This window comes from Pieris brassicae, chromosome 14 (genome assembly GCF_905147105.1).
Source record: "Pieris brassicae chromosome 14, ilPieBrab1.1, whole genome shotgun sequence".
NCBI lineage: Eukaryota > Metazoa > Arthropoda > Insecta > Lepidoptera > Pieridae > Pieris > Pieris brassicae.
The window spans coordinates 5604907-5625781 of NC_059678.1; the positions used below are offsets into that span (position 1 = coordinate 5604907).

A 20875-nucleotide genomic window follows, 5' to 3' on the forward strand; every position below is an offset into this window, starting at 1 on the left:
GTCTCGGACAAGTACAAACCCTGGCGCGGCCACAGAGCAGGCGGAAAATTATTTATTTTCCTCCGTGTTCCGTGTTCAATTCAAGTGAAGGCCAATTGAAGATTGAAGTCGCCTGGTGACATTAGAGCTGGTGCTGTCTTTAACTTATAAGCATCGCAATGCAGAAATGCCAGCACTGAGGGACCAAACTTTTAAAATATTTTTTTAATTTTCTATGTATCATTTTTTTATTATTATTACTATGTAGGTTAATATATTGTAAAATATATATAAAAAATAAAAATGAATCCCTATTTCTCTTGGTAATGGCATCACGCGTGAAAAAAAAATAAGAATACTTAACCACCATATTACGTAGTCATGACTTTTGTTAAGGTAGCATTTTTTTTCAGTGCATAGCGCCTTTACAATTCAAAATTTTTTTCATGTATGTATGGCGTTTGACATAACATTGACAGAATGCGTGCTGCAAATATCGTCAAAGAGGATGTAAGAAAATTGAGTCAGAGTTGTTATATTGATACAATACATATAAATTAATTACTGTCGCTACTTGTTTGTGGCATTAATCTTGAAAATCCATGTTTTTCACATGGCCAAGTTACATGTCGGAATGCCAACAAAACTATTTATATACACGCCAGAAAAACAAACAAATAATGTTGCATAATAAAGCATTTCTAGTTAATTATACCGATTCGAAATCAATATTCATATTTAAGATAGGACAACGTCTATCGGGTCAGCTAGTACTATATATTTGTTTGTTGGTAATAAATATAAATATTTATTAATTAACAACGCATTTTCCTTTTAATAAATTGTGTATGGTAAGACGAGGTACCTCCACTTCAGGATAATTAACATTCTAAGAGAGCAAACCGATGCATGACAGATAAATTGTAAACGTCGAATCCGCATTGCGCCTGGCACGCCGCCAGCCACCCGCCCAAACACCCAAAGACCAGAACGCTCAGCTGTGGAACGACGGACGTCGAGGTGATGGTATTTTGTATTTTTCCTTGACGTCTGATACCGAAACTCAGCTGCGGGTATTAGACCGAACAAATCTTCCGAACACTCCCCATGGTAAATGCGGTAGAAGATGCAGAGGGACCCAACATCTCTACGCAACGCCAAGGGATCAAGCCGCACGGAAAGTGATTGGTCGTCGACGATTCGAACCGCTCTTCGTTGAATACGGTCTAGTGGAAGGAGCTGGTGCTGGGGAGCTTCCGCCCAGAGGTGAGAACAGTATTCCATGTGGGGCCGAATTTGCGCTTTATATAGTTGCAAGCGGTGGCCCGGAGTGAAGTACCGTCTCACCTTGCTGAGCACACCAAGCTTTTTGGAGGCTAATTTAGCCTTTCCCTCCAAATGACCGCGAAACTGACGTTATTCGATATGTCAATGCCCAATATTCCGATGTTAGCTGAGGCTTTAAGGAGAGTGCCTTCAAAGAGGGGAGTAGCGACAATAAAACACAAAACGTTATTATCATTTTAATTTCATAGATAACAATTTTTTTTATTGTTAATCGTTAATTTGGGAAATATATTGAATAGAAAAGATAAAAGTCGTTAGAAAAAATAATTTAAACAACAAATTGACTTTAAAATAGAAGAAAAGAAAGTTTTATTAAATATATGAAGAAATTCGATTTAAATTTAAAATCTCAATGACAATCTTCTGGACAGACATACACAATCACACCTATATATCCAGTCTACTCCAGTCCCAACAGTATCCTGGTCACACTGGTTACGGAGTCAATCATCAAAATTTGGTTGTTTGACTCGTCTGGACCTCGTCCCGACCGTCTCGAGTTTCCCGGGGCTGGTCGCTCTCAGCAAGGCCTTTTTCCGCAACGACCTCTTCGGTTCGGATGGAGTCAGAAATTCAGCTTCCAGATTTTTCGGCCTCAAATAGGTCCTCGGTAACGGCGTGAAGAACTTCTCCTCTGGCGATTTCGGCGTGAAGAACTCCTGCGGAGATTCCTCGACCGCTACTTTTGGTCTGGATCGGGAAGGCCGAGGCGTCACGGTCTCCACGTTCGGTTTGGATATCTTCGGCTCCGGCACTTTGAATTTTGGCTTCTCCCTTTTCGGGGTCTCCTCCTTTTTATCGAAGTCCAACAACTTATTGAAAGGCTTCAGTCTCTTTGGTACCTCTTCGTTGATAACGATTTTCGGAGTCTGAAATTTTGGCATCACTTTCGACTCCGGCGTCTTCGGCACTTCCGTCAGTTTCAAATTGTCGAATTCGACCTCCAGATGCTTCATCTGCGCTCTCTTTGGCTTTGACAGATTGCACGTGGCAATCATCAGGTTCGATATCTCATTTTTGACATACGCGTCAACGTTTTGACAGATCCCACATATTTTGGCCGTCAACTCATTCGTCCTGTCGAGACGACCCTTTGACAGCTCGAAAAACGCATACTCTATCAAAAAGTCCACCTCCATCGTCCTCAACTCCTCCAAATACCTCGTCTGGACTGCATCAGCGATATATTCTTCAAACATTGAATTGTCAATCGACTTCAACTTCGCTTCGGCGAGTTTGAAACTTTCCGTGGCCCCCTCGAAGTAGTTTCTGGCGATTTGGGCCTCCTTCGACCGGAAGAACGTGGAGGCTTCCAAGGAAGCCGTCAGGCACGCCAGGATGGAACACGCCGGGACCGCGCACGCGTAGCACGCGCACCGGACGTGGTCCAAAAACGCTGGCATGTGAAAAGCTGGCACAGAGGTATACGAGCTGGTGGGGCTTTTATCCCCAATGGTCAAGCAGTTGAGGGAAACTTCGATGTTTTCATATTTGAAGGACTTCGGCGGAGTCTTCTCGGCATCTTCGCTCTGAGGCTTTATCTCGCGGGTCAAGCCCAGGATATATTTGAGACGATTGTCGATTTTAATCTGAAAAAGATAAGACAATCAGTGGCGCCACCTCCTTAGGTCGAGGCCTCAGATTTCTGCTTCTGTCTCGAGCTTTGTCAATCTAATAGGCGGGCCATATCAGGCAAAACCCTTGTAATAACTGAACACCCTTTACAAGATACCATGTCCACCTGACGACACAGTCAGAAAACAATCTGTATTCCTTCAAGAAACGAGCGTACAAATTCCTAAAAGGCCGGCAACGCACTCGCGAGATCTCTCTGGCATTGAGATTGTCCATGGGCGTCTTTATCACTTAACATCAGGCGAGCCCTCTGACCGCTTGCCCCTTATAAGAAAAAATAATTAAAAGGCCGGCAACGCACTCGCGAGCCCTCTGGCATTGAGTGTACATGGTATCATGTAACATCAGGTGAGCCTCACGCCCGTTTGTTTGCCCCTGTTCTATAAGTACCAATAATTAAAAGGCCGGCAACGCACCCGCGATCCCTCCGGCATTGAGTGCACATGGCGAACATACCATGTGCACTCAATGCCGTGCCGTATAAAAAAAATGAACCATACAGAAAACGTTCTAACTACCTTCGCATCGTCCGGTCGGCAAGGGTCACAGAGGAGGGCGAAGAGCCTGCCGTGGGCGGCGGAGCCCGAGGGCGTCAGGGCCGCGCCCGCCGCCGTTTTCGCCCTCCGCCACAACTTCAGACGGTTGCACACGGACGCACACGTCACGCTCGCCTGCTGAATGTAGACTCTTATCTGGAGCTGGTGACGTCGGCGCGAAAGCCATGTCGTTTCTGAAATACATCATACATCAACCAATAAACCGAATTCAGCAGCTCAAACCGAGCAGTGTTGCTCTTCCTTCGGCGTCTCTCATCCCTAACGTCGAAGGTTCGATCCTCGGCTGTGCATTTAACATTGCAACATCGTGAGGTAAACTTGCCAAAAATTCAACGGCGTGTGTCAGGCATAGAAGGTCCTCGACTTGCGGAATAAATTCACAAATGAATGACACTAAAATCTGAGGTCCAGACCTAAAAACCTGGGCCTCAAAACGCTTCTCAAGGTGGTGGTCTCGAAGCTATCGGGCATCACCGCGATAATCCAGGGCTGGAAAGGTCTTCGCCACTTTGAGAGGAAGCGAGAAGACAGATCACACACACGCATTCTGTTCAGCCGTCGGTGTGGCATCTTCAGCTGTTTGGAACCGCGTCAGCAGTTGGTCAATATTCAAATGGAGTTAAGCAACAATTCAAGACACTTACCAGTTGGCTGTGCGGTCAAATAGTGCCTCTGAATGATGTTCACAGCGGAGAGAAGAGACACATCACTCATCATCACACCCAGCTCCATTATTTTACCAATCGCAAGGTCCACTGAAAATGAATACACTCATCTCAATAATAATTTCTGTAAAAACCCACTTGGCGACACAACATTTTAGGTCCGAGCCTCAGGTTAGGTAGAGAATAGTTTTAAAGCGTATAAAAGAAGATGGGATTCAAAGGGCTTCTAGATCTATGAAGATTAAAGTGGTAATGAGACACGCAATCCAGCACTAAACCGAAAACTAGCTTCCCGACCCTAGGTGGCGCTAACTACAATTCATGTATGCCTGACCCATTTAAGGCCTTCGGGCTGGAGCCCGGGGCATCAAGTCCCCACTGAAAATCCCAGGAGGAAAAAATATCAGAAATTCAAAAACATAAGGTACTTTGGTTCTTTCAAGAAGAGAGTGTACCAAATCATGAAAGGCCGGCACGCACCTGCGAGCCGTGTGGCATTTTGAGTGCCCACGGGCGGCTGTATCACTTAACAACTTTCAGATCAGATCGAGTAGTGTCCCACAAATTCACGAACCGCTCATGAATAGAAAAGAGAAGTTGTTTCAACAGACGTGATAGCACACTCTATTAATTAAAGTAGGCTTCCTCGCGTCCATCATGACAGGTCAAAAAGACCAGAAAGGGAGGACGCCCACATCTCCTGGGAAGAGAAATGAGAGACATATATATATAGAGAAGCAGCTGATCAGTCTTCTGAGCTTCACAAACGGTTGTCCTAAGCCAGTTTCCTCAGAATGTTTTATATGTGAACGTGGTAAAATACTGGCTTGGGTTCGAACGACTTTACATCATTATTAATTACAAGTCGAGTTCTTTTATATTAAAATTAAAATAATAACAAAAAAGTGTACAAAATACAAATTGTAAACAATACACAATCAAAAAACTAGAAAAACTTCTCGACTGGACCAGTTCCAGTATTTATTTAGGAAGGTCTAAATAAATACTGGAACTGAAGGAAAATCTTCAAATTCTAATGACAGGGCTAAAAGCGTCCTTTCCACAGACTAACAAACAAACGATATAGATAGATAGAATTGAACTCACAGTGTACACCGGGACATAGTTCAATTAGATCGACGACACACTTCTCGGCCTTCCTTAAAAGCTGAGCCGCTATTGAAAGCTTTTTACACCTCGCGTAGTAGATCTGGAAGTAGAAATTACTTTTAATCTTTCAAGTCAAGTCCAGCTGCTTATAGACTTCCCATGTGTCCCAGAAGCTGTACATACATAGTGTAAACTCTATATAACGACTATGACTATATATAACGGACTGTGTATTTGATGGCGTTATATAGATGTCCTATAGATAATCCGTCATAGTATGGAAGACGAGGTTTACCAACCAAAGCCAATTATATAATAATAAATATATATAATATTTCTACGCTTTAGGGAGTCCGTCGTTAAATCGAAGGACGTTACACTGTATATATATTTTCTCCTCCATGTTAAAAGGTTAAAAAAAAAATCGTTAAAAAAATATCTAACCCAAACCTAAAAGATGGTGCCAATGTTTATTTTAAGTTACTAAAAATTTAAAACTTGAGGGTAGTAACAAAAAATGCCTACTTTTACTGGAAATATGTTTAAAGAATAAATAACAGGCGTAGGTTTAAGGCGAGCCAGTTGTTTGCCTTGATCCCGTTGTCATGTCATATATTAGACTGACAAATGACCATGAAACAAATTTGGGGGGGGGGGGGTTCCCCTTGTAAAACGTTACTGAGCGAGGCGGGGATTGAATAACGCGTTATTGATAATATTATTTTCTACTTTCCAGTAGTTTACACCACATAATGGTAGGTTTTTGGTTTAAAGAGTCACTGGGTGTGGTCACGACTTGTTTAACTATTGGGTACAGAACTGATTGCACGTTTCATGACATGACTGGCCCCGGGAAACATATAAATATACGAACGAATAAGTAAAAATAGCTTTCATTTATAAATATATATATAATGTATATGTAATGTACACGCTATCCTAGTAATATCATTACATTCTTTTATTTCTCCTTAAAAAATATTAAAAGTCGGTTCTGTGTGGAGGTGCTGGAGATGTATACTCACTCCAAGCTCACACAGGAAGACGAGCGCCGGGTCCGCGGTCTGCCTGTCCTTCAGCAGGACGGCGCACACCTTCACGGCGTTCATTGCGATCGCGTCGAATTCGGTTCGCTGGTCTCCAGCGTGGAAGAGCAGCACACCCGCACAGCGGACGAACGATACTCTGCAAACATTGGCTTTTATTTATTTATCTAATTATTTATTTATTTATTAACACTTCGTTACACTACAATATAAAAAAATTGAACATAATTAAATGAAAAGGAGGACAACTGGCGACCTTATCGCTTTCGAGCGATCTCTTCCAGGCAACCACTGTGAGTAAAGAAAAAATATTTAAATTACATAAGATAGGCAAGAAATGCAAAAATACATGTAATACACAGTTATTAAAACAAAAACTAAACAGTAATAAACATATTAAAGATAGAAAGTAAAAAGACACATAAATCAGTAATAATTTAAGATCAGTCTCACGTCAGTTAGTAGTTAGTAAGAAAGTTAGGGATACGATGTGGACAGGTAATATTTGTACAGAAGAACTTCAAAGGAAGCTAGAGAATGGTAATTATCTGTACTTTTTCCGGATTGTTTATTTATCTGTGCCTTTTTACATTTTTTTTCTTTATTTTTTAATGTTTTTTTATCCTTTTTTTTTAATGTGTTTTCCCAATTTTTTTCTTTATCTGTGCTGTTTATTTTTTTTCAATTTTTTAATGTTTTCTTTTTATTTTTTATATAGTTAACTGTGTTTTTCTGATTTGTTTATTTATCTGTGCTGTTTTTTTTTCTATTTTTTTATCCGTTTATATTATTTTTGAATATTTATCTATGCTTTCTCTATTTTTTTTCCTTATCTGTGCTGTTTTTTCATTTTTCTTATCCATTTTTATAGTTAAATCCTTGCTTTTTGTATTATTTTTTTAATATAGTTAACTGTGCTTTTTTTCCAAATTAAATTCTTAACTACTTTTTTAATCTATTTTTATTTTCTGTCACTTTTAAATCCATTTTTTATGTTTGTTTAAATATTTTTATTAAAAATATTTTTTCTTAATTACTTTTTAAATTTATAATTTTTTTTAATACACCTCTTAACCTATGCTTTATAAATTTATATATTATTAACTGATATAACGGTCTAAATAGATTTATTATAATAAGTGTGACTCACTTGTCTCCAACGAGGTTTGCCAAACGCAGGCCAAGGTGGGCCAGCTGAAGGGCGTGAACTGTTCTCTCGAGGTGTAACAATTGAAAGATTGTCATTTCACACAAGTACAGCACGTGAGGTAGCCGGTTCGAGGACACTGAAAAACATAAATTAAAACGACCTTTTAAATTCATATACAAGAAGTACTGTGCTCGACCAATTACTGGGCATGGATCTGATTTACACTTCCAACGATGAGGGTAAAAAATATTTTTTTTATTTTTTAATCATTTAGGTAACACAATGTAAACTTATGAACGTCAATAAATAAAGAATTTATGGTCTTAGCCCTAAAAATCAACATGCGTTAAGGTCTACCCACATTTTTACAAAAATTGTTACAGATACCGGCAAACATCTTGAAATGTCCTTGCAGAAGCGATTTTTATCACTAGAGTGACGTCGCGTTAATAAATCAGTTGACGTTTGTGTGTTTGTGTGTGTACGATGCGCAACCTTCCCCCACTCTCTTGTTTAATGTTCAAAAAGTTTGCCGGTATAAGCAAGGACTCAAATGTGTCTCACCATTTTTGATTTCACTTTTGAGGGTAGTCAACAATTCGACGGCTCGTATGGAATCCTTCGAAGCGTTGTATTCGTCCAAGATACTCTTGTACACTGTGCTTTTACTGGGGTCAAACGTCTGAAATATATTTGTACTCTGTAATAATGGAATTAGGGGCATATCAAGTGCCATTTATAGATATAAAGGGGCTTTTAACCTTTTTAGGTCTGGGCCTCAGCTGTATCTGTTTAATGATTTGTCAATCTAATAGGGAAGTAGGTGATCGGCCTCCTTTGTTTCCTTATAAGGAAATAGACATTACTGCATAGCCGGGGATCGAATCTACGACCTCAGCGATGAGAGACACGCTGAAGCCCCATCTCATTTACCAGGAATGAGAGTGGCTGCACTTACCCTTCGCTTCTTCTATAGAAATTAAAAGTTGTATATTTGTAATGAACAAGCACGGCTGGACCGACTTTGATTCTTGAATAATACACTTGTACAACGCGATACACGTATAACGCGATTTCCGTGACGGCCTATTGCGCGGAATTTCTCAAGTTAAGTTTTATAAAATTCCTTGTTTTACAGTTTCCAAAAAAATATGGTTTCACGCAAATTCTCCTACAAGTCAATTTCCTATAACGCGGGCCGGGTCTGCCGCGTTATAGAGGGGATGTATTTGTAAAATATTTAAAGGCGTAGACGTATACACTTACATGTTCTGCTTGCTTCCACCCGAATCTGTCGGAGGCGTCTTGCAGATCGTGTTCGGACTTCATCATCAATAAAGCGATATACACCATTTTGTCGTTTAACGGCAATTTCTGAAAAATATATTGCAAATTATAAAATTAAATTTACCAAACAAATATGTGACCATTTAAAAATTTTCAAAAGAAATACGTGACCACTTAATAAATTTAGCAAAGAAATATGTTACTACTTAATAAATTTAGCAAAGAAATATGTTACTACTTAATAAATTTAGCAAAGAACATGTGACCATTTAAAAATTTTCAAAAGAAATACGTGACCACTTAATAAATTTAGCAAAGAAATATGTTACTACTTAATAAATTTAGCAAAGAAATATGTTACTACTTAATAAATTTAGCAAAGAACATGTGACCATTTAAAAATTTTCAAAAGAAATACGTGACCACTTAATAAATTTAGCAAAGAAATATGTTACTACTTAATAAATTTAGCAAAGAAATATGTTACTACTTAATAAATTTAGCAAAGAACATGTGACCATTTAAAAATTTTCAAAAGAAATATGTTACTACTTAATACATTTAGCAAAGAAATATGTTACTACTTAATAAATTTAGCAAAGAACATGTGACCATTTAAAAATTTTCAAAAGAAATACGTGACCACTTAATAAATTTAGCAAAGAAATATGTTACTACTTAATAAATTTAGCAAAGAACATGTTACCATTTAAAAATTTTCAAAAGAAATACGTGACCACTTAATAAATTTAGCAAAGAACATGTGACCATTTAAAAATTTTCAAAAGAAATACGTGACCACTTAATAAATTTAGCAAAGAAATATGTTACTACTTAATAAATTTGTAAACACTTGCTAAATTGAGCAAGAAAATTGTGACCACTCAATAAAATTTAGCAATATGTAAATATTGCCGATACAGATACCAACGCCTATTGAATTAAATTAAGGTAAATTATATTATATCAAGTTTGGTTCAAGTTTTTTTATTAAAAAATATAAACAGTCACTAACTATGAATAAGATTAAAGATTTAGTAATAATTTAAATTGTAAGAATTAAGAATAACAGTTAAAATAAAATAAATAATTAAAATCAACATTGATACGTTATTAAAATATCGTCGATATATAGTTTCAAGTTTGTATCGACAAAAATACCAATAAATTATATAAACATCTATAGCGTACAAAGCCAGCATACAAGTCAACATTGAGATATACATACATTATATTCCATATTTTCAATAACTTTTTCGACAATTCCTTTAAAATTCGCTTCCTGTATCGTTCGTACCACATCCGGAGTCTTCAACATCACATCATACAAAATATTTTTTATTATTGTCTTGTCTTCAGCTGAAAATTTAAAAAATATTTATATTAAGAAAAAGCACACTCAAGCTCACTTGAAGTAAAAAAGAATTCTTACAAAATGTCCATTCATATTTGTCCGTTAGCATATTATTTAGAGACCTGATAACTCCAGTTATAGGCACAAGGGACGGCCAAAGTTTCACATAAATTGAGAACTCTTGCTTTAATAGATCACTGAAAATAAAATTGCAAATATAACTTAAAAGGTGATCCTTATGTTGAGTTTCCGAGCAGCTTGATCAGCTAATGATGGAGATGTGGGGTGTCTGCATCTTTTACTACATTTACGTTCGTGAAGGCACAGGACAGATTGCTAATTGAGAGATTTAATGAGGTAATATCAATATTTTCTTTACTTGAGACAGTCTTTGTAAGAGCCTATCGTTGCGTAGAGATGTGGGGTACCTCTGCATCTTCTACCGCATTTACCGTGGAGAGTGTTCAGAGGAGTTGTTCGGATTAATACCAGCAGCCGAGTTTCATCAGTTGAGGCAGAATATAAATCATCTATATCACAGTATCACCTCCGTTCCAGAACTGAGTGTTTCTTAAGGCTGTTCTTACCGCGTTTTACCATTATGTGGAAAGAGCTGGCTAAGTATTTACGATCAAATTCGACTTGTGGTCTTTCAATAAAATAACCAATAGCCATACCAATTCTTAAAACTCCGGCAACGCACTTGCGAACCTGTTTTTTTGTGAGTGCGAGCTTTGTGAGTGTCCATGGGGGTATGACTTAACATCAGATGAGCCTCCTGGCCTGGTGGCTTTGTGGCTGGTGGTGGGTTGGATCCCCGGCTGTGCTTTGGATGGACAAAAAGTCGACAGGGTGATTTGAGCACATAAGGCTGATCACCTATATATTAGATTGACAAATTATCATGAAACACATACCTAAATCTGAGGCCCAGAGCTAAAAAGCTTGTAGAGCTAATGGTTTTTTTAATAATTATTGCCTACAATAATTACAAACTCAAATTCTTATGTTTCCATTCACATCACCCAGTTCCCTTTATATATTTCAGGGTTAGTCCTGATAAATAATGTTAGAGAGATCAGCTCCGAGTTGATTAAGCACATGGCCACTAAGCAGCAAGTAACTCACCTAAACTTGACCTTCCTCAACATTGGGACTAAATTTTCATATTCACTTATTTCATCACAAGCATCGAGAACTGACATTAGTTGTATCCGCTCACTATTTTCCACTTCATTATTCACCGCTTTACCTTTTATATCAAGCACTAAACTCATATATTTCTCCACATTTTGTCCGTTGTCAAAGACCATACTTAAGAAAGCGTCCTTTAATGCATTCACATACAATTTCCTGTCCGCCTCACATATGCTTTTATTGTAAAGCGCTCGACACAAATTCTTATTTTGAGTTTCAAATTCATTTTTTATACAAAAGTCAAATAGCCGTATGGCAAAATCATATTGTTGTGATTTGTAGAACTGTATCGCTGTGTTGTGTGTGTCTGAGACGAGTTTGGCATAATACTTTTCATGATTTGTACATTTCAAGAGTCTTAACGTTTTTAAAATGTCATATTGCTCATCTATTATTGAGTATAGAAGTTTCTCCTTCGTATTCAAATTAACAATATTTTTCACTAAAAAACTTAAACGTAAGGCATCATGATATCCTGTTTGTATCTTACAGTTTTCGCATTTGATAAGTTGTTTGCAATTCTTCACTTTCTCCATCAGAAATAATATTAAATTAAGGCAATTTTCGTTCAATTCAAATTTTTTTCTTTGGTAATATTCTATACATAGCCTTAATAATTGATTTAGGTATGGATATGTCGACACCATAATAGATTTATATCCCAGTTTTTCAGTTGTCTCACAAGACACCAGCATATTCCGAAAAACATTCTCTGCATCTTTTGGTCTACTGAAGATATACATAAATGAATTTAAATAGAATGTCTGCAGGCAATGAAAAATATCTGGTCTATGCCCAAGAAGGGACAGACATGTCCTTACAATTTCATCTAACGGTGAATCTTTAAAGTCAGATTTTGACGATATCTCTGTTATGACATAAACACACTCACTGAATTTAGTATAAATCTCTTCTAAGTGTTCATCCTTCAACCCACTTAAGTCATATGATCTAATATTATCAAAAATAATTTGATATGTCTTATTCAAATTACTTAGAGAAACATCAACATAAATTACATTCAATTTTTTCACAATAAATGGCAAGATATTTTTACAGAAATCATTTTGGTCTGCATAAATTTTTATCACTTTCGATAAATCCTCATTTAGTTTTGGAAAAAGTTTGACTATTGGTATCCTCAATGGTTTTAGTTTTTCTATATAAGTAATTCTATCTGCTAAAACACTCCAGTATGTTTTGTAGTATTCCTTAAGGAGTATGTCTGATTCAAATGGCATAATTGATAATTTGAGTACCAATTCCGGTGGTATAGAAGATACATTCTGAAACATTAACATTGTAATTTAAGTATCAGCTAAAAGCTTTTCTTTTTTTCTATCAATCTAGTAGCAAACAATAAATGTGTCATTGAAGCACTCTATTGTACTATGTATCAAAAGTCTGTAATTTGAAACAAATTCAAATATAATATACAATTAGGTAGCTAAACAGTTCGACTTATTCATCAAGCCCTTCTTAAGAACTTGTGTCTAACACAATTAAATTTAATATTATTTTTCCCTTTAGAGTTGTTGTTGCTGTTCCCTTGGCTTTGGGATTCAAGTCTACAGGGTCTGTTAAACATTTCTTTTATAATTATTATAACACTATGTAGGTTAATGTTTATTTGGTTGAGGTTTCAGGTTTGTCGCATATTGACAGGAGAGGAGGTAATAATTGTTTCTATATACAATATTTAAATATTATGTTAAAAAATTGTAACCACAAGTGATTCAGTTAATAGTCATGATTTTTATTACCTGTTTGACAATATATTTATGTACATGGTAAATGGCTGCCAGGGTCTTTACTTGTGGTTCACCAGTCACACCTCTTGTATGCCTAACACAATCTATGCACAGCTTTAAAAAATCCTTATTATCTATAGAATTCCTCCATGATGGAACTTTCTCAAGATTTCTGAAAAGAAAAGCAAAATCAGAGGCCTTGTGTAATTGTTGCTTTTAATTTTCTTATTTAGTTCTCGCCTCTTATTTTATAGGTAAAATAAGTCATTAAACCAAGTATATTTTCTTGCGTTATTTTTGTTGTTGCTGAGCGAATTTATAATGGTTTTAAATAGGCATTAATTATAAAGAATGAGTATAAATACATACCGGCACAATATGCACAGCACATTAAGAGAAAACGAAGTCTTTTCGTTCGAAGGTAACTTATTCAATACTGTATGATACTCCTCATGAGCAGCAGCCAAATCACAGAAGTCTTTATTGGAACCGTGAGCTTTAAGCTTTATCACCAAATCGTTACAAATCTTCTCGGTCATATTAGGTTAATAGTTAATACTCAATAAAACTTTCAAAACATAATATGAACTCCGAAAACCGATATCCGTTACTTTAATTTTTAAATTTTTGTCGTGAGATAATAAACAACATAACATGACTTTGGCGTATATAATTCAATCGATGTCATTTTTTCCATCAGTTTGACAAGTTAAGTAATTGTCAGCAATGTTTTTTTTAAAGACTTAAGACAAAATCTTTACGACATACGCTTCCATTGCCACCAATGAAATTTGAATGGGAATGGCATTATTCGTTTGGCGTTAGTTGGTCACCGCTGTCGCAAAGTAATTTTACCGAGTAAAAGCTATCGTATAAATGGTGAAGAGACCTTTAAGCCATCTATCTAGGCTGTAATTTTTAACCATTTAGAAAGGAAATAGTATTTCTTCTTAGTTTTTAACTAACGATATAATAGTCTAAGGCAGACATTGCCTACAATTTACTTTTGCTTACAATTTTAGTTTTCTTATCATTCTTGGTACTCACGGCAAATCTAGTATTTTATTGAAAATATGGTAGATGAAAGTTGTCACGTCACTACTATGGAATAATATGAAAAAAGAATACTAACTGTTTTGAGGAGGATGCAGTAGTTCCTCATATAATATGGCAAGGTCTAGAAAGAAAAACTATTGTTCAGCGGTATTTCTCGATATACAGCAGTTAGCAAGATCGCTTATGGCATTAGGGCCTCCTGTTAAAGCTAAATCATCAATCTGCCAAATATAAGTAGGAGTGCCCCAGGGCTCAGTGCTGGATCCATACCTTTAAACATCTTTAAAGCCATTTAATAATAAAATATGTATTTATTCATTTTAAGTACAAATGCATTACAATGTGTAAGATTTGGGAACCCTTTTAAGTAATAAATAACTGTGTCAGGGTTTCCAGCTCTTTCATAACAAACTTAACTATACATTCCTTAAAATATTTAATTTATATAAAATTCCGTTACATCTTTTATTTTATTTATTTTTAACTGTTATCAACATGCTTGAGTGCATAACTGAGTGTGTGAGTAAGTGAGTCAGTGAATGAATGAATAAAGTCTACTTACTAGGTCTCAGAAGAAGCTCTAACTCTGCGTAGGGTATGTTCATAAACCAGTCGTTTAGTCGTTTTTAGATTGCAGACGGTGAGCGGGTATATATTAAGCTGCCTATTTAATTTATTATAGATATAGTGTGCTTGCATATTGCGTCTGGCGAAGTCTGTCCTTTACGGATTATGTTGTTATTGTAACCTATGTAGATTACCGTTCAATTCTTTCCTGTAATACAGACCCAAACGAAGCATCCACATAACTACTGGAATATAGGATTATGGCTAAAACAGTAGAGGATACGTGCGAGGAGATGTGCTCACCGGTTACTCTGGAAGGAGCCGTCTTACTAAAACAGACTTCAGCCAAATACTTGGATGTGGACCTAGACCAATGCTTAACATGACAGGACCACGTAAAAGCCAAGAAAGAGCATGCTAATAAGCTTCGTTACGTAAACTGGATGTTAGATAGAAAAGTAACACTCAGTCTTGAGACTAAAAATTACCACTGTCGAGGAAGTCATTAAAGAATCAAGCGAAAAATACAAAGAGAGACTTTACTAGTTAACCCCCTTCTTAACGGTTCAGGACAAGAGCTTATAACTAACACAGAACTGTAACTTAAGTTATTTATTGATTTTTAAAACTAAGTAATAATGTCATATTTAACATTCCTGGGAACAGGAATGTTATCTTATATGTGAAAAATTTATAAGGTTATTTATTACAACCAAAACTGACATTGTGGACTTTATTGCAGACAAGTGGAAGTAAAGGTAATCGTTAACGTTTGGTATAAATAGCTCTTAATTCTTGACTAAAATATATGACGGAATAACTGGCTCCGAATTGTTTTTTAAAACTATGAATTCAGCCGTGCTCACGTCATTAATTTCATTGGTATTTGTATATTCTATAGCGAAGATAATTCAAAACAATAAACTCCAACCACCATAACACAACACTTTATTCAAGTAATTTACAGAGATGTCAACGGTACGAGCACTGGCAAACAAATCCCCTTTTTACTTTTTGAAGGAATCTCGCCGTTAGCCTTTCGGGCCTTTACAGCTCAGCTCGGGCTGTTTTGGCGAGCGTAGCTCGGCCAAAGTGGGGTTTTGTCCCGCGACTAGCGCAAGGGCGTCTCCTGTGAGACTCGAACCTCGGCTTGGGCCGTCGCGGGGTGGTCAATCGCCTGAAGGGCAGGACGGAAGCTCACTGGAGTGAGCAAAGTGCGAAGTAAAGGTCCTCGCCTTCCCCGGTGAAGGCGGTTTTTTACCCTAATCTGTGAATTTCTATTTTTATTATTATTGGCCGCGCGGGTGGCATTTAATTTATTGTTTTCTACGGTAATTAGATCGTCCGGATCTGTAAGTGTGTGTAGAGGCCTCCTACGAGGTGAACGGGGAAAAACTCAACTAGGATCGAACCTTGATCCTAGACGTAGTCGTTATTATTGCGGTGTGTGGGAATCCACAAATTTCCGCACGGATTTGAGGAGCTGGACGTGCTCGATCACTAATTCTTTTTGGCTTCAGCACTTTTGGCGGATTTGTAAGCCTCAGAAAAGTCGACAAGAGCGTCTGTCTAACACATCTACGATGCTAAACGCAATATTTAAGGCACCGCGGACCTTGGCTAATTCCGCAGCGGCCTCCGCGGTATGGCTGCGGGCTTTAGCTGGACGGCTCACCTTAAGTGTGGGGCCCCTCCGTTATGACGGGGGTCGGCGCCAGCGCCTGGGCGGCGGAGGGCCCTCCGTAACGGGGGGCTCTGTCAAGGCACTATTTTTGGGAGGTGGGGCCGGCGCGTATGTGGGCTTTGCTCCCGCGCCACGACGGACCGCATCGCGCCCCGCCGTGCGCCCAGACGCCGGCTTATGCGCCTTGGGGGCACGAGGGCAACCGCGATAATTCGCTGGGTGGCCCTGTTGCCCGCAAAGCACGCACGCCGGCGGCTCAGCGCACGGAAGCGTTCTTGGCGAAACAGTTACGGGCCGCATGCCCGTAGAGTTGACAGCGGTCCCCTTTTTACTTCGATTCGCATCCGTTTTATAGGCGATGTGGTGGGACGGCCGCCGTGCATCACTTGTTTACATCGTACGGAACAAGTGCACGATGACTCATACTTATTTTGCTAGTGTTGCGTTTTGATTTGCGCCGATATATATGTCGGAGGAAGCCATTCAACGAGTTGCTTGTTGATTGTACAATAACACATTAAATTCTCTTTATCATTTAAACACGTTGCATTAATCTTAATTTAACTTAATACGCGATTTTACGATATTATAAAACCTAAAACATATTTCTATTAACAAATTAGTGATTTTAGTTAAAATTAGTTACGTTTTTCTAATTTATAAGATTGTAATCGTTATTAAACAAACGACCAATGAGAGCAGAGCATTTTGCTCGAGTGGGGTCGAAGCGCCATCTATATATAGGCCAGTCCGTTGGTTGTTACGGGGCCTTTTTGAAGTGGAGACGGATCGAGTTGGATCCCTGAGTTTTGGTCTCTCTCTCATTGAACTCACTGCTCGGTCTTAAAACTTATAATTTATTACTAATAACTACCATAAAATATCAGTGTATCATCTGTGTAAATAAAATATTGTGAAAACTACAATCGTCGTGTTTTGTGCTCGCGCTTTACCCTCATGACGCCCACCAAATCTGCAACCACTGTTGATGACGTCACTGGGGAAGGTGTTTCTCCGACTTATATAATATGTAAATTAATTAAGATTAGGTAACAGAATTAGACGAATAATAAAACTTAAGTAATTTTATATAATGATATTAATAGGAATAACTCGGCTCTGGCCTTCGTATTTTCTCGATGTCGGATTATGATTTTTGTTCGGATGTTTTTTTTTTAAGTTTTTGTAGCCGCATATAATTTCCTATAAGTCAGCATGACTCAGCTCAGAAGGGTTGCTTAGCTTGTAAACACCAAGGGGCATAGTCAAGATGGCTAACATTAGTGTATGTAGAAAGTTGATAACTAAATTTGTATGAAAATGACATTTCGTGTCGACTGTTAAGGCATCATGTCTAAAATAAGCACAAAGTTTCGTAATTTCAACAAGTTTCAACTTCCAATTAGATATCTATCGACTGTGGCAGTCTCTCGCTGACCAGTCTTTCTTGAGTTTCTTGTTTGTGTTTAGTATGTAATCTGTGGTGCTAAAAAACCGCCTTTTTCATTTTCGTTATCTAAAAACCAAAAAACTTAAATTGAATATAACGAAAACGACGCTATGATTCGCTTACCACAATGAAAAAGTAAATATCGTCATTTCTCAATTAAAATTATCCAGAAACCACTCCATATAGTATCATAGTAGCTAGGCTGGTATTGTGGAATTCAGGTAAATTTACTTTTCATTAAATGAAAGCAAAATGTAATATATAAGTGTAATCTCATAATATTTCAAGTAACATTAGTTAGAACTATCATCCAATACCGGTAATCAGTTGCATATTGGATAAAAAGTTAACCTCTATTATTAATGTCCAAAGACTGGGAAGTCATTTTAAATTGAATTGTAAATAAGTTCTCTTCTTGCAGAATGTTGGGGAGTTCACTGAAATTCAATTTAATTCTCCTAAAGGCTGTAAGCGTCTACTACTTCATATCACTACAGATCTTTGATGTTATATATAAAGCTCAACCAGTTGTTATTGATGAACTCTTTCATATACCACAAGGAATTGCGTTTTGCCAATGGAATTTCTCATATTGGGACCAAAAAATCACAACATTGCCAGGTTTATATCTAGCAACTTCTGTGTACCCACTATTAGACATAAAATGTTCTGCATATAATTTAAAATTGATTAATTTGATAGCATCTGGTGTAAATTTAATAATATTTGCATTTTTGCTCAAATTTATTTATGGTAGCAATACAGGTAGTCAAATCAAAGTTATTGTACAGGCCATCAGCTTAGCTCTACTGCCACCGTTGTATTTCTTCTCATTTGTTTATTATACTGATACTTTATCCTTGCTTGTTTTGTTAATTTTTACAACAATGTCTGTGGTATATAAGAGCTATTGGTTGGTATTTGTGTGCGGTGCCCTGTCAGTGATCATGAGACAGACTAATGTGGTATGGGTTGCCATGGTATTCGGGCATAAAATTCTGGATTTGCTCATTCGTACCTCAAGAGTGTTCGGTAATCAGTATTTAAATAAACATGCAATAAGACATAGTATTATAGCTCATAACATTGATTCATCTAGATTAAAGAAATATTATGATTTGAAAGATGTACTAATTGCTTTAGGATATCATTTAACAACATGTTGCGCAAGTCTGTTTAAATTCCTAACAGTATCTGATTTTATTATATTGTTTCAACAGATGTCAGTATTGCTTGGTTTTGTAGGCTTTATTTATATGAATGGTTCCATTGTTGTTGGAGATAAAAGTGCACATCAGGCAACATTACACTTACCACAATTGTTATACTTTTTGCTGTTTTATGGAGTTTTTGGGTTGCCGTATGTTCTTGGCAGGTGCACATCAACTATTAAATTAATTTTTAAAAATAAGTTTAAAGTTGCCTTGCTAGCCATTATAATAACAATAGTCGTACATTATAATACACTTGTGCATCCATACCTGTTGGCAGACAACCGTCATTACACATTTTATATATGGAATCGTTGGTTTGGTAGATATGATTATGCAAAGTATGTGACGATACCAGCCTATATTTTCTTACTATTTAGTTTATATGATAATTTGAAAGACCAAAATTGTATTTCATTTTTGTTACCGTATACAGTTTGTTTGTTTTTGATGCTGGCATTACAGAAATTAGTCGATGTTAGATACTTTTTAGTTCCCTACATAATAATACGCTTAAGATTTGTGAGGTCCTCATATAAAATAGTTGTCTTTGAATTTCTTTGGTATTTGGCAATTAATGTTGCTACATTTTATGTATTTTTTAACAAAGAAATCACGTGGACTGATTTTAAAGAACCACAAAGGATAGTATGGTAAACATTCTGACATCAACAATTTATGATAATTTTATTTAATATTCACCGTATCGTGGCATAGATTTCTAGAAGGGTTGTGAAGAGACCACAGGCATAACTAGGTGATTAAAAATCATACCTTTATAAATTATACTTCAAAATGCTTCTCCAACTCTATTTCTCTATTCCGTGGTGTACACAGTCATATGACCAGGCTTATAATTTTTTTTTAAAGATTTGTAGCGGCTATCTCTAGGATGTCTATGATGTTTTTGTCTATACATTTAAGTTAAACTTTTTTATATCAACAAATTTATTAGAAATTGCACTCGTAACGTTGAGTTTTGGTAAATATATCGTAATTAGTGTTATCTGTTTAGTTTTTTAAGCTGTATTTGTTTAGTTTATAAATGTCTAGTCGTAGGTAACATGCATTTTCTCTATAATTTTAATAATGATTATGATTTTTATTAATGAAATAAATGGTAATTCTGTTTTCTTTTGTGGAAGTGTTTTATTTATGTGTTAAATCTTTTTTAAGACGTCTTCGAATCAGAGAATTGTATAAATAGGTTTGAGGTGTTGAAAAGATTTTATTGAAACGTCTACAGTTGCCTACTAGTGTTGTTTTTTAATTTATTTGCCAAGGCTGTCATGTGTTAGCTTCTAATTGAATTCTAAACATTTTAATGAAACATATTCTTAAGAATCTTGCTACAAGTGCGCATGTGCAATAGTTATTCATTAGACTCGTTCGGTTGTTTACGAGTTGTTACGAATTGACTCGACCATTTTCCCGAAGTGGGATGGTCGAGTCGGAGGAGGGAGTTGTGATTATAAAAGAAGTTGTGACACATGCTAACGGGCGACCCCTGCTTCAGTCTCGATTCATGAGAATCGCGACCGGTGCGCCCTTCTATGTGAGAAACGTCGAGCTCCCTACCATAGCCCAATGGATGAAGATGGCGTCCACACGCCACTTTGACAAGGCTAAACACCATCCCAATCCGCTGGTGCGTAAAAGCATCAACTATTACCCCTACCCAACAAAAAGGGCTCGTAGGAGGCCCCGACCCATACTAACGGATCCGGACGATCCAATTACCGTAGCGAACGATAAATTAAAAGCCGCCCGCGCGGCCAATAATAATAAAAATACACAGATTAGGGTAAAAAACCGCCTTCACCGGGGAA

At 37.0% G+C, this 20875-nt stretch overlaps 2 protein-coding genes across 2 annotated transcripts; one reads left to right on the plus strand and one right to left on the minus strand.

The window, feature by feature from the left end:
- Positions 1 to 1578: 1578 nt before the first annotated feature.
- On the minus strand, positions 1579 to 13707 carry LOC123718115. The gene is made up of 13 exons (XM_045674507.1): positions 13448 to 13707; positions 13091 to 13250; positions 11259 to 12613; positions 10209 to 10327; positions 10005 to 10135; positions 8756 to 8863; positions 8054 to 8171; positions 7490 to 7625; positions 6319 to 6478; positions 5291 to 5393; positions 4163 to 4273; positions 3480 to 3691; positions 1579 to 2915 (listed from the first exon to the last, which is right to left on the minus strand). The coding sequence occupies exons 1-13, from the start codon at positions 13615 to 13617 to the stop codon at positions 1770 to 1772; spliced, it is 4029 nt and encodes a 1342-aa protein (XP_045530463.1). The 5' UTR covers positions 13618 to 13707; the 3' UTR covers positions 1579 to 1769.
- A 4041-nt stretch (positions 13708 to 17748) lies between these two features.
- Positions 17749 to 20185, plus strand: LOC123718164 (putative Dol-P-Glc:Glc(2)Man(9)GlcNAc(2)-PP-Dol alpha-1,2-glucosyltransferase). Its single transcript, XM_045674586.1, has 2 exons — positions 17749 to 18056; positions 18257 to 20185. The coding sequence occupies exon 2, from the start codon at positions 18258 to 18260 to the stop codon at positions 19701 to 19703; it is 1446 nt and encodes a 481-aa protein (XP_045530542.1). The 5' UTR covers positions 17749 to 18056; position 18257; the 3' UTR covers positions 19704 to 20185.
- The last annotated feature ends 690 nt before the right edge of the window (positions 20186 to 20875 follow it).

What these genes read in the sequence shown, in the direction of transcription:
- LOC123718115 (XM_045674507.1), bottom strand. Translation starts at nt 13,617, where the DNA reads ATGACCGAGAAGATTTGTAACGATTTGGTGATAAAGCTTAAAGCTCAC. An exon ending in CAAATATGAATGGACATTTT is followed by an intron (nt 10,136 to 10,208) that starts GTAAGAATTCTT and finishes TTAAATTTTCAG; the next exon opens with CTGAAGACAAGACAATAATA. An exon ending in ACTATGTCCCGGTGTACACT is followed by an intron (nt 4,274 to 5,290) that starts GTGAGTTCAATT and finishes ATTCATTTTCAG; the next exon opens with TGGACCTTGCGATTGGTAAA.
- LOC123718164 (XM_045674586.1), top strand. Translation starts at nt 18,258, where the DNA reads ATGTTGGGGAGTTCACTGAAATTCAATTTAATTCTCCTAAAGGCTGTA.